At 37.2% G+C, this 25,750-nt stretch overlaps 2 protein-coding genes across 3 annotated transcripts in view; one reads left to right on the forward strand and one right to left on the reverse strand.

Moving 5' to 3' along the window:
• Positions 1-288: 288 nt before the first annotated feature.
• LOC131553998 (complement C1q tumor necrosis factor-related protein 7) lies at positions 289-4,170 on the reverse strand. The gene is made up of 5 exons (XM_058798990.1): positions 4,036-4,170; positions 3,212-3,485; positions 3,050-3,130; positions 2,519-2,599; positions 289-2,425 (listed from the first exon to the last, which is right to left on the reverse strand). Exons 1-5 carry the CDS (start codon positions 4,054-4,056, stop codon positions 1,524-1,526), a joined length of 1,359 nt encoding a protein of 452 aa, XP_058654973.1. The 5' UTR covers positions 4,057-4,170; the 3' UTR covers positions 289-1,523.
• A 5,337-nt stretch (positions 4,171-9,507) lies between these two features.
• LOC131520300 (diacylglycerol kinase delta-like) overlaps positions 9,508-25,750 on the forward strand; it is a 34,207-nt gene continuing 17,964 nt past the window's right edge. The window contains exons 1-6 of one of the 2 annotated variants that reach the window (XM_058744407.1): positions 9,508-9,776; positions 16,346-16,453; positions 16,948-17,028; positions 23,428-23,532; positions 24,530-24,662; positions 24,796-24,902. In XM_058744407.1, coding sequence (XP_058600390.1) covers positions 9,654-9,776; positions 16,346-16,453; positions 16,948-17,028; positions 23,428-23,532; positions 24,530-24,662; positions 24,796-24,902 — 657 coding nt within the window. In that variant the 5' untranslated portion in view covers positions 9,508-9,653. Of the gene's footprint in view, positions 9,777-16,345; positions 16,454-16,947; positions 17,029-17,648; positions 18,544-23,427; positions 23,533-24,529; positions 24,663-24,795; positions 24,903-25,750 lie in introns of those variants that run through there. The other variant, XM_058744408.1, reaches the window with a different exon arrangement.

The raw sequence follows: 25,750 nt of genomic DNA on the forward strand, positions 1-25,750 counted from the left end.
CTGTCTAAGTAGACATTAGAAGCAAGGCAGCTCACTAGGTTTTGGAACAGAGCTGTTGCATTTTGAAAATTTCCAGATGAAACATTCAAATAAAAATGTTCAGACATGGCGTTGGTCATTGACACTTCCTAAGGCTTTTGTCGGGTAGTGCCTTGTGGTTCTTGGTCTGGTCTGATTTGCTCAGGTGGTACTAATTTTACTGGTGGAAAGTGGAAAAACAATCAAAAACAAGGAGTCTGATTAATAGTTTACAATTTATTGGAAACATAAGGGTAATCAATACACAGAACATGAGCATGAACGCGTTGTGTTGTATTGTTACATGGTCACTGCTAGAATTCACAGCATCCAGGACAACTATTTTTATTTTTCTGGGTGGGCCTCCTCTTCTCTGGACACATCTAGGCAACACCATAAGAGGTTTCCCAACAAAATATTGTGTGTCTGAATAATCCATACTCAAAGGATATAAGCCCGAAGTAAAGAGACTCTCTTTCTCTCTCAAACAGGTGTTTAACACTTCAATTGTGTAAGACAACACCTCTCTTTCTTGTTTCTCTCAAATACTTCTCTCCACTCACCTATCCTGAGACACACATACATGCACCGGCCCACCCAGTTTTCCTGTTCTCATTCTCAGTGTGTGTCCACTGAATAGCTGGAAGGATGATTTAACAGCTGATTGGTGCCTTCCTGCTCATTTTTCATTCTTTATAAACATGTCTGTCAAGGGAGCAACCTCCCAGCTGATCCACCTCACTGTGTATTGTTGGTTCATAATACAGCTAATCAAGATACTGGACATGCACTGCAAATAAACACCGCACATATCCACCTGGAGAACTAATTCATTCCAAACATGAGGAAGAGAAGGCTCTGCTTTCAGCCGAAGGTTTGCTTCTACATACAAACTACATAAAGTGGTCTTAAAATAGAATCTACATGTAATCTGGGATATTATTGAAACAATAGAGGTTCGTGTTTAGGAGGTTGAGAAGTGGATCATTTTAGAGGTTTGGTTAAGAGTTTAGAATGTTGGGTGTAGGTTAAAATTAGGGCGCAGGTCCATGGAGTTGATAAAAGATTAGGTTTGGAATTTTGGTGTAGGTCTAGGGAGTAGAGTTTAGGTATAGAATGTTGGTTGTAAGTCTAGGGTGTAGACAAACGTTTGGGTGGAGGTTTAGAATGTTGGGTGTTGGTCAAATTTAGGTTTAGAATTCAGGGTGTAGATTAGGTGTCTAAGGCCAGGGGTCTCCAGGGACCCTTCTTTTGGAGAGCTACCTTCCTGCATTCTTCAGCTCCAACCCTGCTTCAACACACCTGCCTGTTACTTTGACGTAATCCTGAGTATCTTGATTAGCTGTTGTGTTTGAATGGGGTTGGAGCTAAAATCTGCAGGATGGTAGCCCTCCAGGAGCGTGATTGGCTGCCTCTTGTCTGGGCTGTAGGTGGTGGTTTAGAATGTAGGGGTTGGTTAAGGGTTTGAGGTGTAGGGTAAGAGGGTTAGGTATTCATGTGTGTCTTTATTCAGTTCCCCAGGCAATAGGACCATCAGGGAATATCTTTTCAATGCTTCCACTGCCATCTCTTCCAAACATGTCATCACATCTGTCTGGGTACAACAAAAACCCACTGAATGTGCTGCTGACCTCACTGCCGGTGTACATGCCGTTAGTGGCGGTGTCTTTCACCTGCAACCACATCCAGTCACCCTGGGTCAGTTTCATCACCACCTGCTGAGAGGCGGTGTTCATTTCCACTGGCGTAGTTGTCCTCACCATGGCCTCGAAGTTGTGGAAGAGTGCGACCTTCAGCAAACGAGTGGCCACTTGCAGATGGTAGCTAAATACGTAGGTTCCGTTAACCGGGGCGGTGTAGACGCCGTTATCAGGGTTGTAGTGCTGGTTTAAGTTGTAGATGATACGTTTGAAAGGCACTGGGCGGCTCGGTGTTGGAAAGGAGGTGAGTAAAGCAGCAGAGAAAGCAGATTGCACGGTGGGTGAACAAGGTCCAGGTATACCAGTCATTCCCATATCTCCCTGATCACCTTTAGATCCTGTGGCTCCAGTTTGACCCGCCGGCCCTGTCAGACCCTGGTGTCCCTTCTCACCCTTTTCACCTGTTTGACCCTGGGCTCCTGTAGCCCCATCCTTACAATTGCACAGGCCCTGTGGACCTTGGTCACCCTTCTCCCCTGGTACACCTGGAACGCCAGGCACCCCTGCCACACCAAGATCGCCCTTCATCCCTTTGGGACCAGGGTCTCCATTCAGCCCAGGTAACCCCCGTGCACCTGCAGGACCGGGAAGACCTGGCTCACCTGCTGGCCCTGGTAAGGGTTCACAGGTTTCTGGGCACTGCCCATCTTCTCCCTTTGGACCCTGATCTCCCATATGACCATCAAAACCACGGTCACCCTTCTCACCTGGGAAGCACATGTATATAATAACATGGTCACCAAGGCCCATAATAGGCATTGTGTGTATTTAAATGCTAATAGATTAATAGATTCACTGACCTTTAAATCCCCTGTCTCCCTTCGTCCCTGAAACTCCAGGATGACCAATGTCACCCTTATCTCCTGCATCACCCTTCTCACCTGTGGGTGTGTGAATTACATTATTAACACTCGTTTTGCAGAGTAAATAACTCTTGATCTACTTTATCCAAAAATGAAAAATTGTCATTATTTACATTAAGATATTTTGAAGAATGCTGGTAACCAAAGAGTTGTTGGCAGCCATTGACTTCCATAGTATTTTTATTTTTTCCAGTACTATGGCTACCAGCAACTGTTTGGTTACCTGCATTCTCCAGAATATCTGTTCTTGTGTTTAACAAAAGAAAGAATTTTGAGTAAATGACACAATTTTCATTTTTTGGGTGAACTATCCCTTTAAGCTTTCAATGCTTTTTGGAAATGCATCCTAAACCGTAACTTAAACCATTAATTTCTCTACTATAAGCGGGAAGCCACAATTTCAAACTAGCACGCACACATTCATACTGCAGTAAAATGCATCATACAAGACTCGTTCTCGAGTCTCACCCTTTATGCCGGGACGTCCCGTGAATCCTGGACGGCCGAGAAGCCCAGTGAGACCTCTTGGACCTGGACTACCAGGAACTCCTGTGAGTAACAGATGCAGTTAGTAAAACCTTTGACGATAATAAACGGAGTATGTGTGAGAGAATGCAGTGGAGTTTGTACCTGGCAGTCCGCGGTCGCCTCTGTCTCCTTTCTGGCCTCGGTTTCCGGAGCAAGCGGAGCAGATGCAGAACCAGGGTACCTGGTCCGCTGTGGGTGGAACCGGAGCTTCCAGAATCATCTGACAATAGGATAAATCAGGCTCCGCAAATCCTGTTTGTCCCTGCGTCATGTTTTCAGGGGGCAGTAACCCAAACTCTGTTGCACGGAGTTCAGGAATTAAAGCACACTGGCCGAAAGACAAACACACCAACACCCCTACGATACCCCTCATGTCCTGTAGACAAAAACACAGAGTTAAATCTAATTACAGAGCACCTTTAAAATATTTTGTTACTGTCTCACAGCAAGAAGAGTCAAGATTGTTTCATTTTAATGGTTGCTAGAGCGTTGCTGGATAGCATGTTCTGATTGGTTGCTATAGCGGCATTGTCATTTTATGACAAGATGATCAGAGCATGTTTTACAAGAGAATGCCGTTTCAGACTTTCTGCTTCTAAATTTCATGTTTATTCAACTGTAAATATTTGTGAAATTTAGGAACTAGCAGTTTCCAACTGAAAATTGTTTCAAAATATCTATTTATTTTTGATGATTTAAGTTTGAGCACCTTTGACCTGGCAAACACCGCTGATAAATACCAATTTTGCTATGAAATAAAGAATACTATAGAAAACACGGTATAATGAAAAAAAAAAAAAACTCAACTACAACACTAAATATTTAACTCTGATTAGCTTTTTTTTTTTTTTTTGGTCAAGTGAATAACTGTCATTTTCATCAATCAGAGCAATTAGGTAAGACGGACCGATATATTGATCACCCACCATGTTCCAGTGAAGCAGCATCTTGCTCTTCCTCAGTCCAAGTTAAGTGTGTGAAAAAATCTCTGATGTTCTGACGACCTGCACTTATATACCTGTACCTGCGCGAGTGTGTTTGTGTGTATTTGACCGCTGGGACTTGGGATTTTTTTCTCTCTCCATTCTCTGCGACCTCATTAGGCCAGAATATCATGAGTAATAATATAGCGGAGAGAAAACCAGAGAAAGCTTCTGCCTTTGTGTGTGTGACACAGCAGTGTGAGAGCAGGCGCGGCTCCGTCAGGACTGTAACAGGAGAGAGCTGATGCGTCTCTGGAGATGATTTATAATACAGGGAAGCATGGGAACACGGCAGGCCTCTGACCCGATCCAGGTCAGATCTCACACAGACACAGAGGATTCTCTTTCTGTAAGAATATGTAACAAGTAATACCTGGAATATCGTATCACAGATCTGTGAAGAGTGTCCCATAATGCAGCAGTACATTTGTTATTTTAATCTTTTATTTTGACAGCAAAAGCGCCACACTGAATTTATTGAAGAGCGATGGCTGTGCTATTCATTTCGTGCAGTTCTGACTGTCATTATTTCCCAAATAATTATGCACTAAATCTGCATATTATGACTTAAAATAAGTCGTTTGTTGACACACTGTGGCTTTCAAAATATTTCACTCTTTGTTGGAGCATTTCAACCAAGAACAAACAAGAAAATGTTTGTATAGCTTGTATTTTTGTTATATTAATTATTAAAATTATGTATTTATTGGTTTATTTTTAAACAAGAAATGTCTCTCAGGACTCAAAAGGCCACTCTACAAAGTGTGCCAAACTGTTTTTGATTTGGTGGTTTACTCTTTTGTGCTACAGAATAGCTCCCTGTCTGGAAAAGTTAGTTTTTCCCAGTGCAATCTTGGCTTGCTTTAATGCAAAGGCGATTCAAGTTTGTTTTTACCAACTTGGGGGCAACTGTATTCCTTACTTGTATTTAACTCATTCCTTTAGATTGTGTTCAAAAACATTCGTGGGTCAAATTGACCCTCATTGGTTTCCATGCATTTTGCCTAAAATTTACACTATAAAAAGCACTAAAGATTCGCGCAAGAACAGAAGACCTCTGTAGTCGCTTCTGATAAAATATTTTGTTACAGACTAATTTCAAAGTGGATTAATTATTTTACTAAATTCTACAAACAATACCCCACAATGACAACGTGAAAGAAATTTGTTAGAAATCTTTGCAAACTTATTAAAAATAAAAAACCCGGAAAAGTCACATGTGCATAAGTATTCACATCCTTTGCTCAAGCACCAATTACAGCCTCAAATCTTTTTGGGTATGATGCGACAAGCTTTGCTCATCATCATTTGGCAATTACCTGCCATTCTTCTCATCTCTTCACCTCTCAAGCTCGGTCAGGTTGGATGGGGGCAGATGCACATTTTCAGGTTTCTGCAGAAATATTTGATAGGGTTTAATCCCAGGATGTGGCCGCGCCACTCAAGGACATTCACAGAGTTGTCTATAAGCCACTCTTGCTGTGCGTTTAGGGTCATTGTCCTGTTGGAAGGTGAACCTTCTGCCCAGTCTGAGGTTCTGAATGCTCTGGACTGGGTTTTCATTAAGGCTCTCTCTAGATTTTGGTGCATTGAGCTTTTCTTCCACTCGGAGTCCCTCAGTCCCTGCCGCTGAAGAACAGCTCCACAGCATGAGGCTACCAGCACACTTTACTTTTGGGACGATACTCTGCAGCTGATGAGCAAAGCTGGTTTCCTTCAGACGTGATGTTTAGAATTGAAGTTCATCAGAGAGAATCCTGTTTCTCAGAGTCTGACGGTCCTTTAGGTACTGTTTTACAAATTCCAAGTGTTTTCATGCGTCTTCACTGAAGACAGGATTGAGTCTTGCCACACCGACATAAAGCCCAGATCGGGGAGTGTTGCAGTGATGTTTGTCCTTCTGTAGGTTTCTCCTGTCTGCATCAACTAGAGTGACCATCAGGTTCAGACAAGGCCCTTCTCCATCAATTGCTCAGTTTGGCCTGGAGGTCAGCTCTAGGAAGAGTCCTGGTTGTTTCAAACTTCTTCCATTAAGGGTAACAGACACTACATGCTTCTGTGAGCCTTCAATGCTGCAGAAATTTTTCTGTGCCCTTCCCCAGATCTGTGCCTCGATACAATCCTGTCTCGGCGGTCTACAGACGATCCCTTGGACTTCATGGCTTGGTTTGTGCTCTGACATGCACTGTTAACTGTGGGACCTTATATAGACAGGTGTGTGCCTTTCCAAATCACCATCTAATCAACTGAATGTACCACAGGTGGACTCCAATCAAGTTGTAGAAACATCTCAAGGATGATCAGTGGAAACAAGATGCACTTGAGCTCAATTTTGAGTGTCATGTACATGTGATTTTTTTTTTTTTCGTTTTTTGTTGCAGATTTTAAACAAACTTCTTTTGTTTCATTATGCACTCTTAAAAATAAAGGTGCTTCACGATGCCATAGAAGAAACCTTTTTGTCTAAATGGTTCCATAAAGAACCTTTAACATCTGAAGAACCTTCCTGTTTCACAAAAGGTTGTTTGTGGCGAAAGAAGGTTCTTCAGATTATAAAAAGGTAAGAAAGAGATGGTTCTTTAAAGAACCTTTGACTGAATGGTTCTTTGTGGAACCAAAAATGCTTCTTCTGTGGCATCGCTGTGAAGAATCCATTTAGCACATTTATTTTTAAGAGTGTGGGGTATTATTTGTTGAATTTTGAGGAAAAGAATCAATTTAATCCTTTTTGGAATAAGTCTGTAACATAACAAAATGTGGAAAAAGTGAAGTGCTGTGAATCCTTTCTTGGTGCACTGTACCAGCAGGAACAGAAGTGTCTCTGTTTATAGTTGTGGATTAGTTTAGTGCTTGCAAAAGAGGTGTGTCTTCAGCTGTTCCTTAAAGACATTAGAACGATAGAAACCAACGGGGATTCCCCAATTAGTTAGCTTAGGAAACGTGCATCCTTTGAGCCTGACCTGAATCAGATTCGCTTGACTAAAATGAGCTGTCTTCTGTAGAGCTGCTTTTGCAGTTGTTTCATAACTGATGAACTCTGCACAATTAAAACTGCTTTAGTGATGAATTGAATTTGTTTCATAATTGACAAAGCTTTGCAACATTGACACTATACAGAGATGAATCAAAATGGAACAAAATCGAGTTGAATAATGACACTTTTATTTGTTGAAACAATTTTCACTCTGGAATTCCTAGTAAAAATCATCAATAATTACAAAGAAATGGCGATTAACAAATGAATTAAGCATTACATTTTGAAGCAGAAATAATTAAATGGTATTTTCATTGTAAAATGCACTCTGATAATATTTGTTTTATTTACAACTTTTGAAAAAAAAATATTTTGAACAGTGTATGCTGTTTCACAGCATCATACAGTATTTAATAATTGATTAATTTTGTAGCAATAACACTGTTATTTTCCTGTTTGTTAAGCTGCATTGTATAAAGCGCTTAAATGTGATTTGACTCTATAATTTCCAGACAACAGTGGACATAAAAAGGTGTTTATGTAACAAAGATCATGCGTGATGCGTGGTAAAGCACACACACATTATGCAGGATCGGTTTCTATCTCAGTTTTCTTCCCTATCACAAGAACGAATTACTGTGGAAGGTGCGTATTTGTGAAAGAAAATTAACGAGTGTATTACTGAAATCAATGCTGTGTTGTTTAGAAAGAATGTGTTATTATTTGAAGGGAAAGCATCCTAATGAGAGCGAGTGTGTGTTATTGAGGAAGCATGCATTGGCAAGATGTGAAACACAGATGTGAAACTGGACACACAAACACAAACAAAGCCACAGCCGCTTCTTCACAACACCGCCCAGCTCCTGACCCTGTTTCTACTGTCCTGCGCTGCTTTACACGGCCCTGCTGTGTTTATTATCTTCATGAGGAATTCCATTACGGCTGTATGTGCTGTATAACCCCCCCCAAACCCATCAGGATCAAGTCTACAGTTACACACTCAGCAATCATTGCTGTATTTATTACATTAGGGTGTATATTTACAGGAAACACACACTCTCGCTATCATATTCTAGACCGTTCCATAACCTCAGCTTGAACATTTCGCTGCAGGCTGTTGTGATTGTTATTGTGCTTTCAGTGTCCACAGCTTTTTCTTGAAACAGTCATCAATCACCTGAAGAAACGATGGACCTGTGCATGTGGACGATGTCAAATATGATTTAAAAAAATGATGACATCCAAAACAATACATAAAGTGACATAAAAAGAGGAGGCACACTTCCTTCCTTCCTGAAAGGATGTTGGAGTTTTGAATTAACTCTTTGATTCGTGGAATATTTAACACGGTTGTTCGTAAATGTAGCATTGCATCAGTGTCTCAGCAATGGATGCTCTGCAGTGAATGGGTGCCGTCAGAATGAGAGTCCAAACAGCTGATAAAAACATCACAATAATCCACACCACTCCAGTCCATCAGTTAACATCTGGAGAAGACAAAAGCTGAAACAAATCCAGCATTGTCATTTTAACTTCAAACTGTTGCTTCCAGCTAAGATATGAGTCTATAATCCATAACACTTCATTCAGTGAAAAAGTCTATCTTCTGTTGTCCTCTCACATCAAAATGTGACTTTTGGCTTGTTAAAGGTACTTGACGTGTGCGTATTTCACTCCTGATTCAGACTGTTTACAGGTTCATTTTTGCATTTAATCAGCTGTGTTTTGGTGATTTTTAGTTGGAAGTCAGTTGAACTATGCTCCAATAAAGTGGCTTTTATTTTAAACTTCTTTTTGACTGAAAGCATGCTTTTAGTATCTTTAAAATACATTATACTTTTTTTTTTTTTGTAATCTAATGCAATCCCAGTTTATAAATATATGTTAAAATGTTCCCATTAATTTATGAAAGCATTATTTCGTAATGTTCACATCCAGCTTTTTAAAAATGTTTTAACTTTTTTTTTCTTCTTGGTTACATGAATGTTAAGGAAACATTCTATTTCATAATTTTGCAAACAATATGGAAATGTTACTTTTGAATGTTCTCTGAACGTTCTGAAACAAGTAGTAACATTAAAAAAACAAACATGAGCCTCCAAAAAGTTTCAGAAAAAAAAGTATAAATAACATTTTTGTGCTCAAGTTTTAAGAACAGATAATTTTAAACGAACATTCTAATAATGTTACTATACTCTCTAAAAAATGCTAGGATGTTTCAACCCGACTTTGGGTCAAATATGGACTAACCCAGCTGTTGGGTTAAATTTGAACATTACAATTTTAAAAGTTGAGTTAGTCCATATTTGAATCAAAGCTGGGTTGAAACAACATGAAGAAGAACGTTTGTTCATAACTTCCTTGAATGTTACCAAAGTTCTAAGAACGTTCCGTTAACTGGGATGACATTCAGTCATTTTAAGTGTGACCTGTGCGTCCAGATATTTTGGAGGGCCACTCGTTTTGCTGCAGCTCCTCTGTCCAGTAGGCGGCGCTCCCGGCGGCAGTGTTCGGTCTGTCCGAGCGGCGGCGCTGTGAGGCCGGTCCCGCTGGAACAGAGTGTGAATCCCGGGGGCTGGAGCGCAGGATGGCGGCGGTCGGTGCTGCTGCTGCTGAGGCCGAGTCGTCGGACAGCGAACCGGAGCAGGAGCACGGATCCCCGCAGAAACTCATACGGAAGGTCTCCACGTCAGGTCAGATCCGGAGCAAGGTAATAAACCGCGTGCGTGTGTCTTTAGGGTGGGTTTGCAAAGAGAAAAGCGCCTCAGACCGAGCGGCCCGTCTGAGATCCGCGACATTTCCTGCGTGTCCAGAGCCTCCGGTTCCGACCGACACCGACACCGACACCGGTCGCTGAGACGAGAGCGTGTGAATATAACGGAACCACGCGGGTCTGAGATGAGCTGACTGTGCGCGCGCGTGTGTGTTGTACTGTATTGCAACATTGTAACTGTTTGTTTGGAATCTGTGAGTTTGAAAATGAAACACTGTAACATTTGCAGCTCAATGAAAGCGCGGCGGTTACATTCAAACGCAAATTCCCTTACAAAAAAAACTACCATACTTTCTGCCGCAGTACAACAGTTGCTGCAGTTATTTTACTGTAGTAAAACTGTGGTAAAAAATATAGTTATAAATAATACTAAAAAGGAGGAAACGATAGAAAATGTATTAAAGCTACTTTAAGGAAATTGCATATTAATTTTTTGTCATATAATATTATAAACAGTAGCAAAATAGGTTACGCTTGATTTTGTCCCTTTAACGCATTCTGTTGACTATAAGTAACGTTGCACCTATTAGCTCTCAGTAGAGTTGGTAGAGTATTAGTAGGGTTAGAGTAAGTTGCAAAGTTACTGTTTGAAGACCATCACAATAAAGAGTTAGCAGATATTAATCACCAGACAATCTACTAATACTGTAATGAGAGATAGTAGACATGTATTACTTATTGTCAACAGAATGTTCAAAAGCGACCATCAAAATAAAGTGTTACCGCAAAATATGTGCAAATATTTCTTAATTTTGGTGGAAACTGTGGCTCCCATGGTTATTTTGTGAGGCAGCATGTTCAAACCTTACAATAATACTCTCTGGTATTCATATTTTTTGTCCATACGTCACGGTTATCATTTATTATTATTACGGTAAAACTGTGGTAACTTGGATTCAGCCTCCACTATCATTAAAAATATATATATGTAAAGTAAAATAAGGTTGGCAAAGCATCTGTTTGCTGGAGATTTAATGTATTCTTTGCATTTTAGTTAAAACAGATGCTGTGTAGCCTACAGCTTTAAGATCTGAGCTGCTAAACCAAAGGTTGAATTATTCAAAATCAGTAGTTGTGATCAGAATCATAGTAATAGTGTTGACATTTTACGCTTGTTCCGTTACTGACAAACTGTTAAATGTAAGATAAAGTGATAAAGAATAAGAGAACATTGACTTCCTGAGAGCTTGATCTTTCCGTTTTGACAGAATTCTTTGATTTAGTGCATTCTTGTAGTATGCTGGATCTGGTTTCACTAATGCGTAACCTCATTGCCCTATTCGAAAGACTCAAAAACAAACCATCAAAATCATGTTTTTGCTATCTCTAAATATCAGTTGCTTTCTGTGTGAATTAGGTCTAGATTTATGGTTATGGTTAGGATAAGCAATTGTCATGAGCTTGCTATGAAAAGCTCTGTGTATATGAGAGATGTTCAGTAACAGAGCCTCAAAAGCCTGTGTGTATCCGGTTAGTGAGATCACACGCTAGATATGTGAGATGATGCTCTGTTGCTTAGGACGGACCGGAGATGATCCGTGTTTGCATCATTTATTTGCTCTTATGGTGTCTGTGATTTATTGTTTAATATCTTTCACCTAGAAAACGAACCGGTATTGTTTGCTCATGCCGAAGGGCAATTCACAGCCAGAGTCTGTAGAAAGCGGTTACGTGTGTTTAAAGCAGGACACTACGTGGAAAAACATTGGTTTTCTGTAATGTTTTTCTTTCAGTTTAGTGGAAAGAAAACATAAAATGCACATTTAAGTGTATGTTCTTATATTTGATCTATTTGGGTGGGTCTGTTGACTTCAATTACAATACATATTTAAAAAATATGTTTTGTCAAAATTAGTTTTTTTCTCCACTTCTGCAGCACTTGAAAACACCAGACTTATTCCTATCTAGAGGGGTTTGTTTATATAGGATACATTTATATAAAAGTATTTTTCCTGGCTGTTGACAGTATTTAAGTTATTCAGTGATAAAAAAGAGAAATCCAAAATCCCTCCTCAACAATAATTAAGAACCTGGCTTCATATTTCTGTCCTGGACATTTATTCAAATTAGTGCACACTTAACAAGAAAATACCTAAATTTATGCCATGGTCTGTCTGAATACTGGATTCTGATTGGCTGGCAGGTGTTGATTAAATTCGTTGAACTGCACAGGTAGTTCCAGGTCAGTTTAATCACGTTCTATATTAATGCATAGTAACATACAGTTACAGTTGAATAGTAATGCAGACGAAAATAACCGTCATTTTTATTGTTCCGGTCAAATATTGCAGCGCAAATATTATTAACATCTTTAATATGTGAATGCTGGCAAATGACCATGGCATAAACGGGATAATCAACGGCTAGCTTGTTGATTATCCCTTACTTATGTTAATATTTCAGAAAACTTGTAAATGTGTTTTTTTCTTAATGTAATAAATCATCTGTAAAAGTTGAATGATTTTTGGTGATTGGCATTCTTACTCTAATCACCTGTGGTGTTTTGCCTTAAAAAGGTAAAGTTGAGCAGCAAAAACTATACTAAAACTAAATGCCACATGCGTGGTTTTTGCATGATGTACCAGTTTTTATATGCACAGCCAGAAAAAGTTGTGCAAACTTTCATTAAAGCATTAATGTTGCAAAAGTGTAATTTAATCTGAAATTTAGCTCACTGTCCAGCAAATATCCCATATCGTGATCATACTAAATTTGATTATATATTATATATATGTAGATTATATATTATAGCAGTTTAGTGGTAAAGATTTAAAATGACAATCAATTAGTTTTTGAGGAGCTGCACTGAGACCCTTAAATAGTTTTTTATTGTCATTCAAAGATTCTGTAAAAATGCCTGACAAGATTTTTTGGTCTAAACTATTCTTACACTGAATGATGTAAATCATGGTAAAAATGTTTGATCATCATAACTTTTTGCTCTGAAAAAAATATAATTATACGGGACATAATGTATGGATAAAAGTTGAAAAGCCGTGTTATACTTTTATGCTTTTGATGCTTGAAAACCCCTTTTCGTCTTTGACCCAAGTGTTTAGGGAGCAGACATGGACATGAGCGTAAATGATGGTTTGTTATTTTAAGTGCACTATTCCTTGAAGTCCAGGGGAAGTGCGCTTGTCTAGCAATGCATTAGTTAAGGTAACAGTAATGCGTGGGTGGCCGGAGGCTCTGCTGCAGCGAGGCCGACCTGTAAACGCTGCTGCGGCTCTGGGCTGAATTCTGAGAAGCGGAAGCCGTGTCTCGCCGCTGTACTGTCATCACGTCTGTGTGCTGCGGTGGGGGGAGAAAGAAGAAAGAAGAAAGGTCACGGTTCAGATCGGTCACAGGCTCTTTGAGTCTGATCAGACGGAGGTGAGATGAAAGCGTTGGCTCCGACTGGCCGCTGCAGTAATCGCAGGCATCTGTCCGCTGAAAGGTCACGATTGACCAGCGGGCGCTTCGCTGATTTCAGAGCATTCGTTTAGGAGTTAAATCCACGTTTTAATGAAAAGCATCTTTGTGACAGTAAACACACTAGTATGCAGTACAGCTTCCACAGCTGTGTGGACGCTCGGTCCACGATGAGACTGTTGGACACAGTATTGCTGAGATTCTTGCAACAATCATCTGTATTTATTTACATTTAAATCTAGTCATTTAGCAAATGCTTTGGATGAATGACTTAGTTCACTCGCCCTCTGGCTATTCAAGATGTAGATGAGTTTGTTTCTTCATCAGGTTTGGAGAAATGTAGCATTGCATCAGTGTCTCAGCAATGGATGCTCTGCAGTGAATGGGTGCCGTCAGAATGAGAGTCCAAACAGCTGATAAAAACATCACAATAATCCACACCAGTCCATCAGTTAACATCTGGAGATTTCTCTCTCATCCAGTCCAAATAACTGTTATCTGACAGGTTTCGACATGCAACATTTTATAAAAAGCTCCAAAGTTATACAGTACAATCAATGCATTTAGTTGGAAAGTGCAACTAGGCAGATTGTAAACGACAACCACAGTTTGGTGACATTTGCAAACTCACATTGACTTATTAGTATATTTACACACAGGGCCTAAATATATTAATGGTTGAATGAATGAATGCACAGGCTTTGTCTCTGTTTATTAAAATCTGTGTAATTGTAGCATCATATACTAGTTTTTATTAATATTTTCAGTTAGATTTTAAATGTCCTGTTTTTGTTTTAATTTTGTGTTTTTCTTTTAAAATATGTCTATGTAGTTTTTTGTTGAATATTATTTCTTAGTTTAGTTATTTTAGTACTAAATGAACTAATGAAAAGTTCTGCATTGGCGCACAGCTGAAAATAAGTTTACATTTTTTAAATGTTTTATTTCAGTTAATGTTTATTTGATTTGAAGTAAAAATGCTTTTTAGTTTTATTTAATGATTTTAATTAATATTATGAATTACATTGTTAATTTCAGTTAAAGTTTTAGTAATTTTGTTGTGCTTTTCTATTTTTGTTTTAAAATATTAGTTCTTAGTTATTTTAGCACTTTAATGAAAATGATAAATGTGGCGTTGGCAACAAGCTGAAAATAAGTTTGCATTTTTTTTTATATTTAGTTTTAATATTTTATTTCAGTTAATGTTTATATCGTTTCAAGTATTGAAAAAGTTTTTTTGCTTTTAGTTTCAGTTAATAACCCTGATTAAATGATGTCTTGGTGTTAAAAGCTGCATCAAACGCTCGTGTCATTCATGCTGCAGCTCACGCGGATGTAAAGATGTAAAGTTAGCATGCGGTTAGGAAATGGCTCTATTATCTGCATCAAGGCTTGGAGTGAGCTATTTTGGTTGCTCTTCTCAAAGCCTGAGCGCTGCACAAGCGGGTCAAGCTTCCTGTGGGTTGATCAGCGTTGTGTGTTTCAGACTTCATCGCGTGTGTGTGAGCTGAAATGACAGGTGCCTTCAGTGGCAGAGAAAAGGGCATTTACTGTCAGCGGAAACCAGCATGAGTGAGTGAGTGTGTGTGTGTGTGTGTGTGTGTGTATATGTGTGTGTAGCGTAAAAGCCTCACGTCAGTCAGACGCTTCTCGCTCTGACCTGTGTCTCATGGATTGCACTAGGGGCCAGGTTAGTCTGTTACACTCTCCGAACATCCGAACATTTATCTTACTAAATCATTTCTAGTCCATACCGATTATGCATATTTTGTAAGATTCAGTAAGACTTAGAAAAACTTTTAGCGTAAGAGTTTTGTTGAATGCTGATTCTGTAATTGCTTGATATGGGAATGCATTTTAAATTAAACCTGTTGTCTGAATCCTGCATGCAACCTGATGTTCAGTACGTTCTGCTGGTTTGTAAAGTGTTCAGATGGAGTTGCATTCGTGCATTTGTCCCATTACTTTGCTGCAAATTCATGCATGAAAAGTTTGCGTGCTTTTTTCTCGCTGTAGCTGCAGAGCGACCTTGAGTAAAAGATATGATACTTTATCAGCCTGTTTCTGTAGTAAATTTAGTTCTTTTAATCTCTTTTTAAGGTCTGAATTTTTCAGCATCCCGTATCCGATTTATGTAAGCGTGTGTTTGCTCTTGTACAGTGTGTTTAAAACTGTGAGACTGAACGAAAGCTATTTATGGTTTTTTTATGGTTTGTCGACCCTCTTTTAATATGTGTCTGTGATGGGATTTTTTTTTAGCTTTCAGATCTAGCGGGTGAAAATGGTGCATCTGATTACTTAGTAAAGTAACATAACACATTTGTGACCCTGGACCACAAAACCAGTCTTAAGTCACTGGGGTATATTTGTAGCAATAGCCAAAAATACATTGTATGTGTCAAATTATAAATTTTTCTTTTATGCCAGAAATCATTAGAATATTAAGTAAAGATCATGTTCCATGAAGATATTTTGTAAATTTCTTACCGTAAATATATAAAAACTTCATTTTTAATTAGTGTTATGCATTGCTAAGAACTTCATTTGGACAACTTTAAAGGCGATTTTCTCAATATTTAGATTTCTTTGCACCCTCAGATTCCAGATTTTCAAATAGTTGTATCTCAGCCAAATATTAATATAAATTGACACTTAAGACTGGTTTTGTGTTCCAGGGTCACATTTGGTTTGAGGAATCATTCACGTCTGCAGCACAAACTGCAGGAATCAATTTGAACTTGGAACAATATTGCTAGTTGTGCTTGCAAATTAAGCATAACTTGGGAAAAAAACTTGAATAGAATGAAATTAGAAATCAGACGTCAGAGACATGTGTGTGACGTGTTGAGCTCTGCTGCTCCCTTTAGGTGTAACATGGAACTGCAGGCTGTGTGTGTGTGTGTTTCTGAGGTTGGAGTGAAGTTTTGTGGTTTCTTGGTGTAAAAATATTCCATTAAAGGTTTGTGGGAGATGTAATGATGTGTAAAGAGCCGCTCGAGGAGGATGATGATGCCGTTTATTACGTAAATGAACGGCGGGTGACTGGAACAAGAGGAATTTTCACATACTTGTCTCTCTCTCGCTTCTTCTAGACGATTTTAAAAGAGGGAAAGTTGATGAAACAGACGAATTTTCAGCGCTGGAAGAGACGTTATTTTAAACTGCGGGGAAGAACGCTGTACTACGCTCAGACGGCCAAGGTCTGTCGAAACAACACACACACACACACACGCACAAACTGAGAGCATACTGTATGCTCTTTTATTTGTATTTAAAGCTATTTATAATTAACACACACTAACCCAAACCCTAAACCTAAAGGAGCATTTAAATATATTATATTATTTAAAAAAAATTAAATCTCTCTCTCTCTCTCTCTCTCTCTCTCTCTCTATATATATATATATATATATATATATATATATATATATATATATATATATATATTTGCAAATGTGTATATTTTATAATATATTTGATATACTGTCTGTGTGTGTATATTAAAATAAATAAATATAATGTACATATGTATACCTTTGATGACATCAATAAAGGAACATTTTGTGAGCTTTAATTTATTTCTGGAGACAATTTTGTATTTTAGATATATGTAGAAGTAAACGTGAATCACACACTCACAGATTTACATGAAAAGTTATTGACTTTATTGATTTTTGCTATGATTTGTTTTCAGTCGATTATTTTTGATGAAGTGGATCTGACGGATGCCAGTGTAGCAGAATCAAGCACGAAGAACGTTAACAACAGCTTTACTGTGAGAACACACACACACACGTTAAACTGAAGATGTGTCATAATCTACTTTTTATGTAAAGCTAATTATAAGTGTTTTTATTGTGTGATGTGACTGTGCAAATCTTCCCATGATTAGGGAATTATTTATTTAACAATTCCAGCTCTGATTCTTCTCAGTGAAGCCGTAATGCTTCGATTAACCATTTTTTTTAGTACTTTTCATGAAGAATTGTCTGGAAAAGGAAATTGCATGGTTGCAGCGTGCTGCCAAAAATGATGAGCTCATCTCAGATTAGAAATAAATCAGAATTAGTTATTTTGAATGACTTTTCAGTCACTTTTTAGTGCCAGCATAAATGCAATTGTATATGACATACACTTCCGTTCAAACCTCTGGGGTCGGTGTGATTTTTTTTTTTTTTTTTTTGCATTTTTGAAATCAAAAATACAGTAAAAACATAAAAGTTGTAAAATATTATTATAATTAAAAATAACTGTTTTCTTTGTGAATACATTGTACACAGTAATTTATTTATGTGACGCAGCGCTGTATTTTCAGCATCATTACTCCAGTCTTCAGTGTCACATGATCTTCAGAAATCATTCTAATATGCTGATTTGCTGCTCAACAAACATTTCTGATTATTATCAATGCTGAAAACAGTTGTGCTGTTTCATATTTTTGTGGAAACTGTGATGCATTTTATTAATCAAGATTCTTTGATTAGAAATGGAAATCTTATAAATACTATAAATATCTTCACTGTCACGTCTCTTTGATGTTTTGATCTCTAGATATGGCATAAAATCATGGGATTTTTATTTTATTTTATTTTTTTAAGTCTGATGAATTAATGCTAATGGTTTTGCATTTGAACAAACCAAACCTTTTTAATCAACTATTTTTAGCTTTGAGAATGTCTCTTTTAGGTCAGACTTCTGGAGACAATTTGGTGCTAAAATTGTAGTCGAGTAAACACACACACACACACACTCGTTTCTTGTGTTTTCTGTGACGTTCCCAGCGAGGAAATGAAGCTTCTGAGAAAAACGCAGAGTGTGTTTATTCTGGATCTGATAAACAGAGCGGCCTGAAATAGTCTGGAGCACATGTGCGTGTGTGTTCGTGTTCTGAAGTGTATTTATAGTTGCCATTTGGACTGATTTAATTTTAATTGCAGGGAGGAGCTCATGCTTTTCCATGGTCTGTCCGTTCTGGGCTGCGTGTGTGTGTTCGCTGTGTTTTCATATGCATTTTTTCTGCCTGCTGCTGGTTTGTGGGAGGGTCTCCGGCAGGATGCGGCTCTCTGAGTCATCGGGATGGAAACAGGGAGGAGTCTTTGAAAGAGAGAGGGAAGGAAAGAGACATGGATCAGCTGAGGAAGGAGAATTAGGAATGATTTGCCGCTGAGCCGGTTCGTGGATCTCCATACGGCTCCGATCAACCTTCACAGACAGGAAAAGAGAGAGCGATAGAGAGGCAAAAGGAGAAAGAAGAGGTTTATTGGAGCGTCTGGATTTTGCCGGCAAATAAGTAAGAGGAAAGAATGCGTGGAATGAGAGAAAGCGAGCGAGTGTGTGTTTACTTAAAGGGATAGTTCACCTCAAAATCATCATTTACTCACCCTCGTGTCATTCAAAGCTGTGTTACTTTCTTCTTTTTTGAACTACAAACAGCATTGTATGGATAAAAAAACCTCGAAATATCTTCTCTCTGTTCCACAGAAGAATTACGGGTTGGATTTTAATTATGCTTTTGGTATGCAATTACCTTCAGATGTGAGATAAAGCTGGTGGATATCTGGAGGGGTCTTTAAAGGTGGAAATGATTCATGAAGTAAATTGGTGTTTTACCACGTGTTCTTTTTTAGGGCTAGGATTAGATTTTGGTCTTCTGTAATCTACATAAAAAGCTTTATATGTAAACAATTCAAGTCTGTTGTATGTTTTCATTTAGATAGAGGTAGGTGTGTGTGTGTGTTTTGAACACTGTGTCCAGTGTTGTGTTTTGGCCTTGGGCTCAGTATTACAGCAGTGTGTGTGTGTGTGTGTGTGTGTGTGTGTGTGAATAAATGTCTAGATTAGATATGCATGTTAATAATACTTGTAAATTAGAGAGATTTTATAGAGTTGGGCTGTCATTTGATTAAAGTAATAGTAATAAAATAATATGCCAGTTAATTAAAGTAAATTGCATACACTACTGTTCAAAAGTTTAGGGTGGACAAGATTTTTTTTTTTTTTTAAATAAACTAATATTTTTCTTCAGTAAGGATGCATTAAATTGCTCAGAAGTCACGGTAAATGCATTTATAATGTTACAAAAGATTTCTTTCAACTAAATGCTGTTCTTTTGAACTTTCTGTTCATCAAAGAATCCTCAAAAATAAAATGTATCACAGTTTCCACAAAAATATGAACTGTTTTCAACATTGATAATAATCAGAAATGTTTCTTGAGCAGCAAATCAGCATATTAGAATGATTTCTGAAGATCATGTGACACTGAAGACTGGAGTAATGATGCTGAAAATCACAGAGATAAATGACATTTTACAGTATATTCAAATAGAAAACACTTATTTAAAACTGAAATATTACAAAATATTACTGCTTTTGCTGTATTTTTAATCAAATAAATGGTGAGCCTTATTTCAAAAACTTAGTCTTACTGACACAAAACTCTTGAATGCTTGTGTATACCAATATTTGCTGGTTTTTTTTATAAATTTTTTTTATTTCCATATCATGGAACATAAGCCTATGACTATCAATCTAGGAAACATGCAGACTGACGTCTTTGGCTGTTATGTGGTATTTGCTGTTCAAGCTTGAATTACTAATACGATGGGAAAAATTCATTACATTTGCATTCATTCATTCATTCATTTAGCAGAAACTTTAGAGGAATTGATCTAACAAAAGTTCATTCTAGAGCCTTTGACTTAAAAGATTGTATCTCGTTTTAGACCAGATCAGATTGATATTGCTTGGATAGTCAGCTGGTTTTCCTCTGACAGACCTCACGGTGTGGTTTAGGACAACGTGTGCTTTAAAAGACGTCACTGGCTTGTGTTGTGCAAGAGTTCAGCGGGGTCTGAGTGCAATAGAGGCTTTGAAGTGTTGGAAGTATCAAAATGATTTATATTTAATGGTGAAGTGTTCATCACTGAACAGAATTGCAACATTTAAAGTCCTCAAACACTCTTACTGCTTGCTCTGCCCCTCCCACTGTCTGCCATTGGTTAGTCAGAAAGATAGCCCCGCCCCCAAACTCACGTCACTGGTTAAGTCAGAAGCTGCAGTGTACACTATGCATACCGTTATAGTGCATTATACATAGAGGCTTCAAGTAAGGTTTTACCACATTTGTTAATCATGAGTCAATATTTTGGATTTTCTTGTTTCATGCTTCAGACATTAATTAATCTTACAAATGTGCTAAAATTTGCCTAGAGCTAGAAGAGATATTAAAGAAAGTTACCCAAAAATTTAAATTAGCTGAAATTTCAAACTCTCACCGCATTCCAAGATGAAGATGAGTTTGTTTCTTCATCAGATTTGAAGAAATATAGCATCACATCACTTGCTCACCAATGGATCCTCTGCAGTGAATGGGTGCCGTCAGAATGAAAGCTGATAAAAGCAACGGTTTGAAGTTATTTGTTTCTTACAAACACGCAGCTTTCGTCTTCTCCAGATGTTAACTGATGGACTGGAGTGGTGTGGATTATTGTGATGTTTTTATCAGCTGTTTGGACTCTCATTCTGACGGCACCCATTCACCATTGCTGAGACACTGATGCAATGCTACATTTCTCCAAATCTGATGCAGAAACAAACTCATCTACATCTCAGATGTGGTGAACTACTCCATGTTTGAGTGAACTATTGCTTTAACCCAGAGTTAATCGTAGTGGAAAGCATTAGATTCGCCTGAAACTGATATTTCATTAGGTGCTTAATTACATTAGTGCGGCAGCTGTGTGTTAAAGTGTTAAAAACAGGATGTGTTCAGCTTATGTAACGGAACCCGAAAAGTTCTTTGAGTCGTATGACACAGTTCAGCTGGCGTTACGACAGCGCTGATAATGTGTGTTTGTGTGTGTGACTGATACAAGTGGCTTCAAGATCTACATCAAAGACATTAACCAGACACACACTGACTGTGTGTGTGTGTGTGGGTCTGTCTCTCTTCCGCTGCGTGTCAGCAGATGCATGCGTCTGTATATTTTAGTTGGTTTTATGAGGCAGTTTGTGTACTCTTCTGTGAAATGAATACTATGATCGGTTTATATATGTGTGTGTGTGTGTGTGTGTGCTGACGGAGGAAAGGCGTGAGTTATTTTTATCCGTGTGGGAACAGAGGGTCTTTGTCAGCAGCTGGAGGAAACGGATTGGGAAGTTGAAGTATACACACACACACAAACACACACACACCCGCTATTTTAGGCCTTTGAATGCTTGAAAAAGTTTGAGTTCCAGACATTTGTGGCCACTAGTGAGCATGTTTCTATTTTGCATTCTATTCTAATTTTATTGCAAGTTCTAAGCATAGTAATTTAAGTGAGAAAATCACTTTGCATGAATGTCTTTGGTTTGTTTTGGGGTTTCTTTGGTCCTTTTACTTTATTGACAGAGCTGACATGAACAAAACATCATCTTTCTTTCATCAAAACTTTTCAAACTCCTAAAACATTTATTTTTAGGTTTAAATTTGATTTTGAATCCCTGATTCTTAATGTGCTCTCAGACTTGAGACAAAGTGTATCTCAATATTTTCCTTTAATATGTTATGTGCTTACAAATGTATTTATTTACTTGAATGGCTTCGAAGGGGATGCAGAAGATATTCAAAATGTTAATGAATTTTACAATAAAGTTTCATTTGCTAACAGTAGTCAACTACGTTAGTTAACATAAACAATGAACAATGTTATTTACAATGAAAAATGTCTACAGCATTAATTGATCTTAGTTAATTTTATTAATGCATTTTTTTAATTAAAAGTTGTCTGTTAGCATTAGTTAATGCACTGAACTAACATGAACAAACACTGAACCACTGTATTTTTATTAACTAACATTAGCGACAATCAATTAATTAAACAAGACACTTTTATACACTGGTTGTCACTGAATATTTAATAATTTTCATTTATATGCACCACTATAACGATGCATAATGATACACACTAAAGCATGAAAAATACACGCCTCTGTGGACATTTGTGAGTAATAATGCAGACTATTTGTTTGACTCACTCATGAATTGACGCAAATTAAAATAAATTGATCTTATCAACTTTTTTGATACTCATATGCTATTTATACATCTCTTAACACACTCTCTTACTCATGAGTAGCTGAGAATAGAAACATGTGAAACTAATCTAATCCCACAGCATTAAGGTGAAATTAATGACAAGTAGGTTGTTAAAGATATAGTTCATCCAGAAATGAACATTTCATGAAAATATGCTCATCCTCAGGCCATCCAAGATGCAGATGAGTTTGTTTCTTCATCAGATTTGTAGAAATGTGTCACTGCATCAGTGTCTCACTGCAGTGAATGGGTGCCGTCAGAATGAGAGTCCAAACAGCTGATAAAAACATCACAATAATCCACACCACTCCAGTCCATCAGTTAACATCTGGAGAAGACAAAAGCTGAAACACATCCATCAAGATGTTTTTAACTAAAATATGAGTCCATAATCCATAATAACGCTTCCTCCAGAGAAAAAGTGTTCTGGTCTGAATCAGGAGAGAAATCTGCACAAATCAAGCAGCGTTTACAAGCCAAAACGGCTCTGAACAAATATGTGGCTGGATTTTAATGTGAGACTTTTCCACTGGAGGAAGCATTATTATGAATTATGGACTCAACAGTTTGAAGTCAAAAACGTCTTGATGGATTTTTATCAGCTGTTTGGACTCTCATTCCGACGGCACCCATTCACTGCAGAGCATCCATTGCTGAGACACTGATGCAATGCTACATTTCTCCAAATCTGATGAAGAAACAAACTCATCGTAATCCGGGAGGGCCAGCAAATTTTCATTTTGGGGTGAACTCTTTTAAAACCTTTCCAATATTCCTCTTAGTGTTACTTAATGTTGTCACAGCAGACTCATTGAAATACTTTCAGTCCGTCACCCAGCCCTAGTTGGCACCCGATAAGCTGGATAACAAGAGCTCTTTGGTAAGCGTGAGTGTGAAGTGTACAGTGTGTTCCTTGTTCCTTGGCCTTAGTTTGTGGGAGAAGCACATGTTTCTGGAGCCCTGAGTGTTCTCTCACACACACACACACACACACTCACATTTAAGGCTACGTGTGGTTAAAGCAGCTTATAATACTTGAACTAATCTATTGTGATTTCTTCAGTTTTTCCTCTCTCTCTCTCTCTCTCTGTAGGTAATCACTCCGTGTCGTCGGCTGGTTCTGTGTGCGGAAAACAGGAAAGAAATGGAGGAATGGATCGCAGCGCTGAAGAGTGTTCAGAACAGAGAACACTTTGAGGTGAGTTTCTCCGTCTGACTGGACGTTTTCACGGTATGTTCAGGGACCAGTTATTCTGAAATGTTTTACACCACATTCTTTAGAAGCAGTTGTACTGAAATCAGTGGAAAATCTTTGTTGTTGGTTTTTTTATACTATTTCACACACAAAATGAGTCAGAATAGTTTAATTTCTAGCAGTGACTCAAAACCTGCCATCTGTGTTTTTTGTGCTGTTTAGTGGCAGGTAATAGGACAGATTACACCACAACAAACCGCTGTCGAAAATATTAATAGTTGTAAGGAAAACAATATAAAAACTGTAACCATAATATACATTACTGTTCATCTCTGTTCCAGTGTTATTGTGGTATTATTATATGTTCTTATAGTTGTTACTAATATTTTGGCTTTAGTTTAAGTTTTTATTAATTTTGTTGCATGCTTTTGTTTGTTTTTAATTATTATTATTTAATTTAAATTTTTTTTTTAAGGTTTAATTTATTTTTGTTTCAGTTTTAGTTTTTATTTATTTCCAGTTTGTAATTTTAGTGCTTCGTTTTAAACATATTTCAGTTCTAATAAAACTTTTGGTTTAAGTTTTCCATCTTATATTTTTATTTTATTTTATTTCAGCTTTATTTTGATTAACAAACATAACTTACACTAGTACCATTCAAATGTTTGGGTTCGGTTAGATTCTTTAGTGTTTTTAAAAGTAGTCTCTTCTGCTCATCAAGGCTGCATTTATTTAATCAAAAATACATAAAAAATTGTGAAATATTATTACAATTTAAAAGAACTGCTTTCTATGTGAATATCTATTAAACTGTAATTTATTTCTGTGATGCGCAGCTGTATTTTCAGCATCATTACTGCAGTCTTCAGTGTCACATGATCTTCAGAAATCATTCTAATATGCTGATTTGCTGCACAAGAAACATTTCTGATTATTATCAATGTTGAAAACGGTTAATATTTTTGTGGAAACAAACGTAATGCTTGTTTCTCTGCTGTAGTCCACTCAGTTCAGTATGGATCATTTCTCTGGGATGCATAACTGGTACGCCTGTTCTCACGCTCGCCCCACGTACTGTAACGTCTGTCGCGAGGCTCTGTCTGGAGTCACGTCTCATGGACTGTCCTGCGAAGGTCTGTCGCTCCTCGTGATGCTTTCTGATTTGATATGCAATAATTAGATGTTCTTGTTCATGCTGATTTTTATTGTATGGTTTAAGTGCTGATTTGTGTGTTAACTGGACTGAAATCTCTGTTTGTCGTACAGTGTGTAAGTTCAAGGCTCATAAGCGTTGTGCGGTCAGAGCCACTAATAACTGCAAGTGGACGACACTGGCCTCTATCGGCAAAGACATACTGGAGGATGAGGATGGGGTGAGTGCTATTCGTGCAAAAACAAATCCAGCTCTGTTCCGGTGTTGTTTTAGAACTATTTACATACTTTTGTAGTTTTGTTAGTATTTTTAATTATTTTTTAATATATATATATATATATATATATATATATATATATATATATATATATATATATATATATATATATATATATATATACAAAATTTTGTATTTTTATTAATTTTATGTTCTTTTGTTTGTTTAGTACTTTTTATATTACTATTTAGATTTAATTTATTTTTATTTGTTTTCAGTTAGTAATTTTAATTCTTAAAGGCAAGGCAACAATTTTTGTTTAGTGTTCAATCTAATATTTTATTTCAGCTTTATATTAATTAACAAAAATGTATTTAATATTTTATTTATTATTATTATTTTAATCATTTAGGTTTAATTTATTTTCATTTCAGTTTTAACTTTTATTAATTTCCAGTCATTCCACACCATGCTTCAACTTAAACTTATTTCAGTTTTATTTAACATATTTTATTAATAAATCTTATGCTTTATATTTTGTTTTTTGTAATACATTTTTATGTATTATTATACTATCACATTATGGGTTTTTTATATTACTGTTTTTGTTTATTTTTGTTTTATTTCAGCAACATTTCTAATTTCCAATTTCCATCTAATGTTTTATTTTATTTTATATTAATATTTAATTAAATAACCAAAACCAAAAGTTAGGCTAAATTGTTGTTACTTTTTTTTTTTGGCCAAAAAGACAGGATTACATGCATTGCAACAACATTACTGACTTCATTTAGTACTAAATAGTTTAGACTAATTAAAATGCTATGTATTTTGATGCCTATTTTAGAGTA

Source organism: Onychostoma macrolepis, chromosome 15, assembly GCF_012432095.1.
Source record: "Onychostoma macrolepis isolate SWU-2019 chromosome 15, ASM1243209v1, whole genome shotgun sequence".
In the NCBI taxonomy this organism is placed as follows: Eukaryota; Metazoa; Chordata; class Actinopteri; order Cypriniformes; family Cyprinidae; genus Onychostoma; species Onychostoma macrolepis.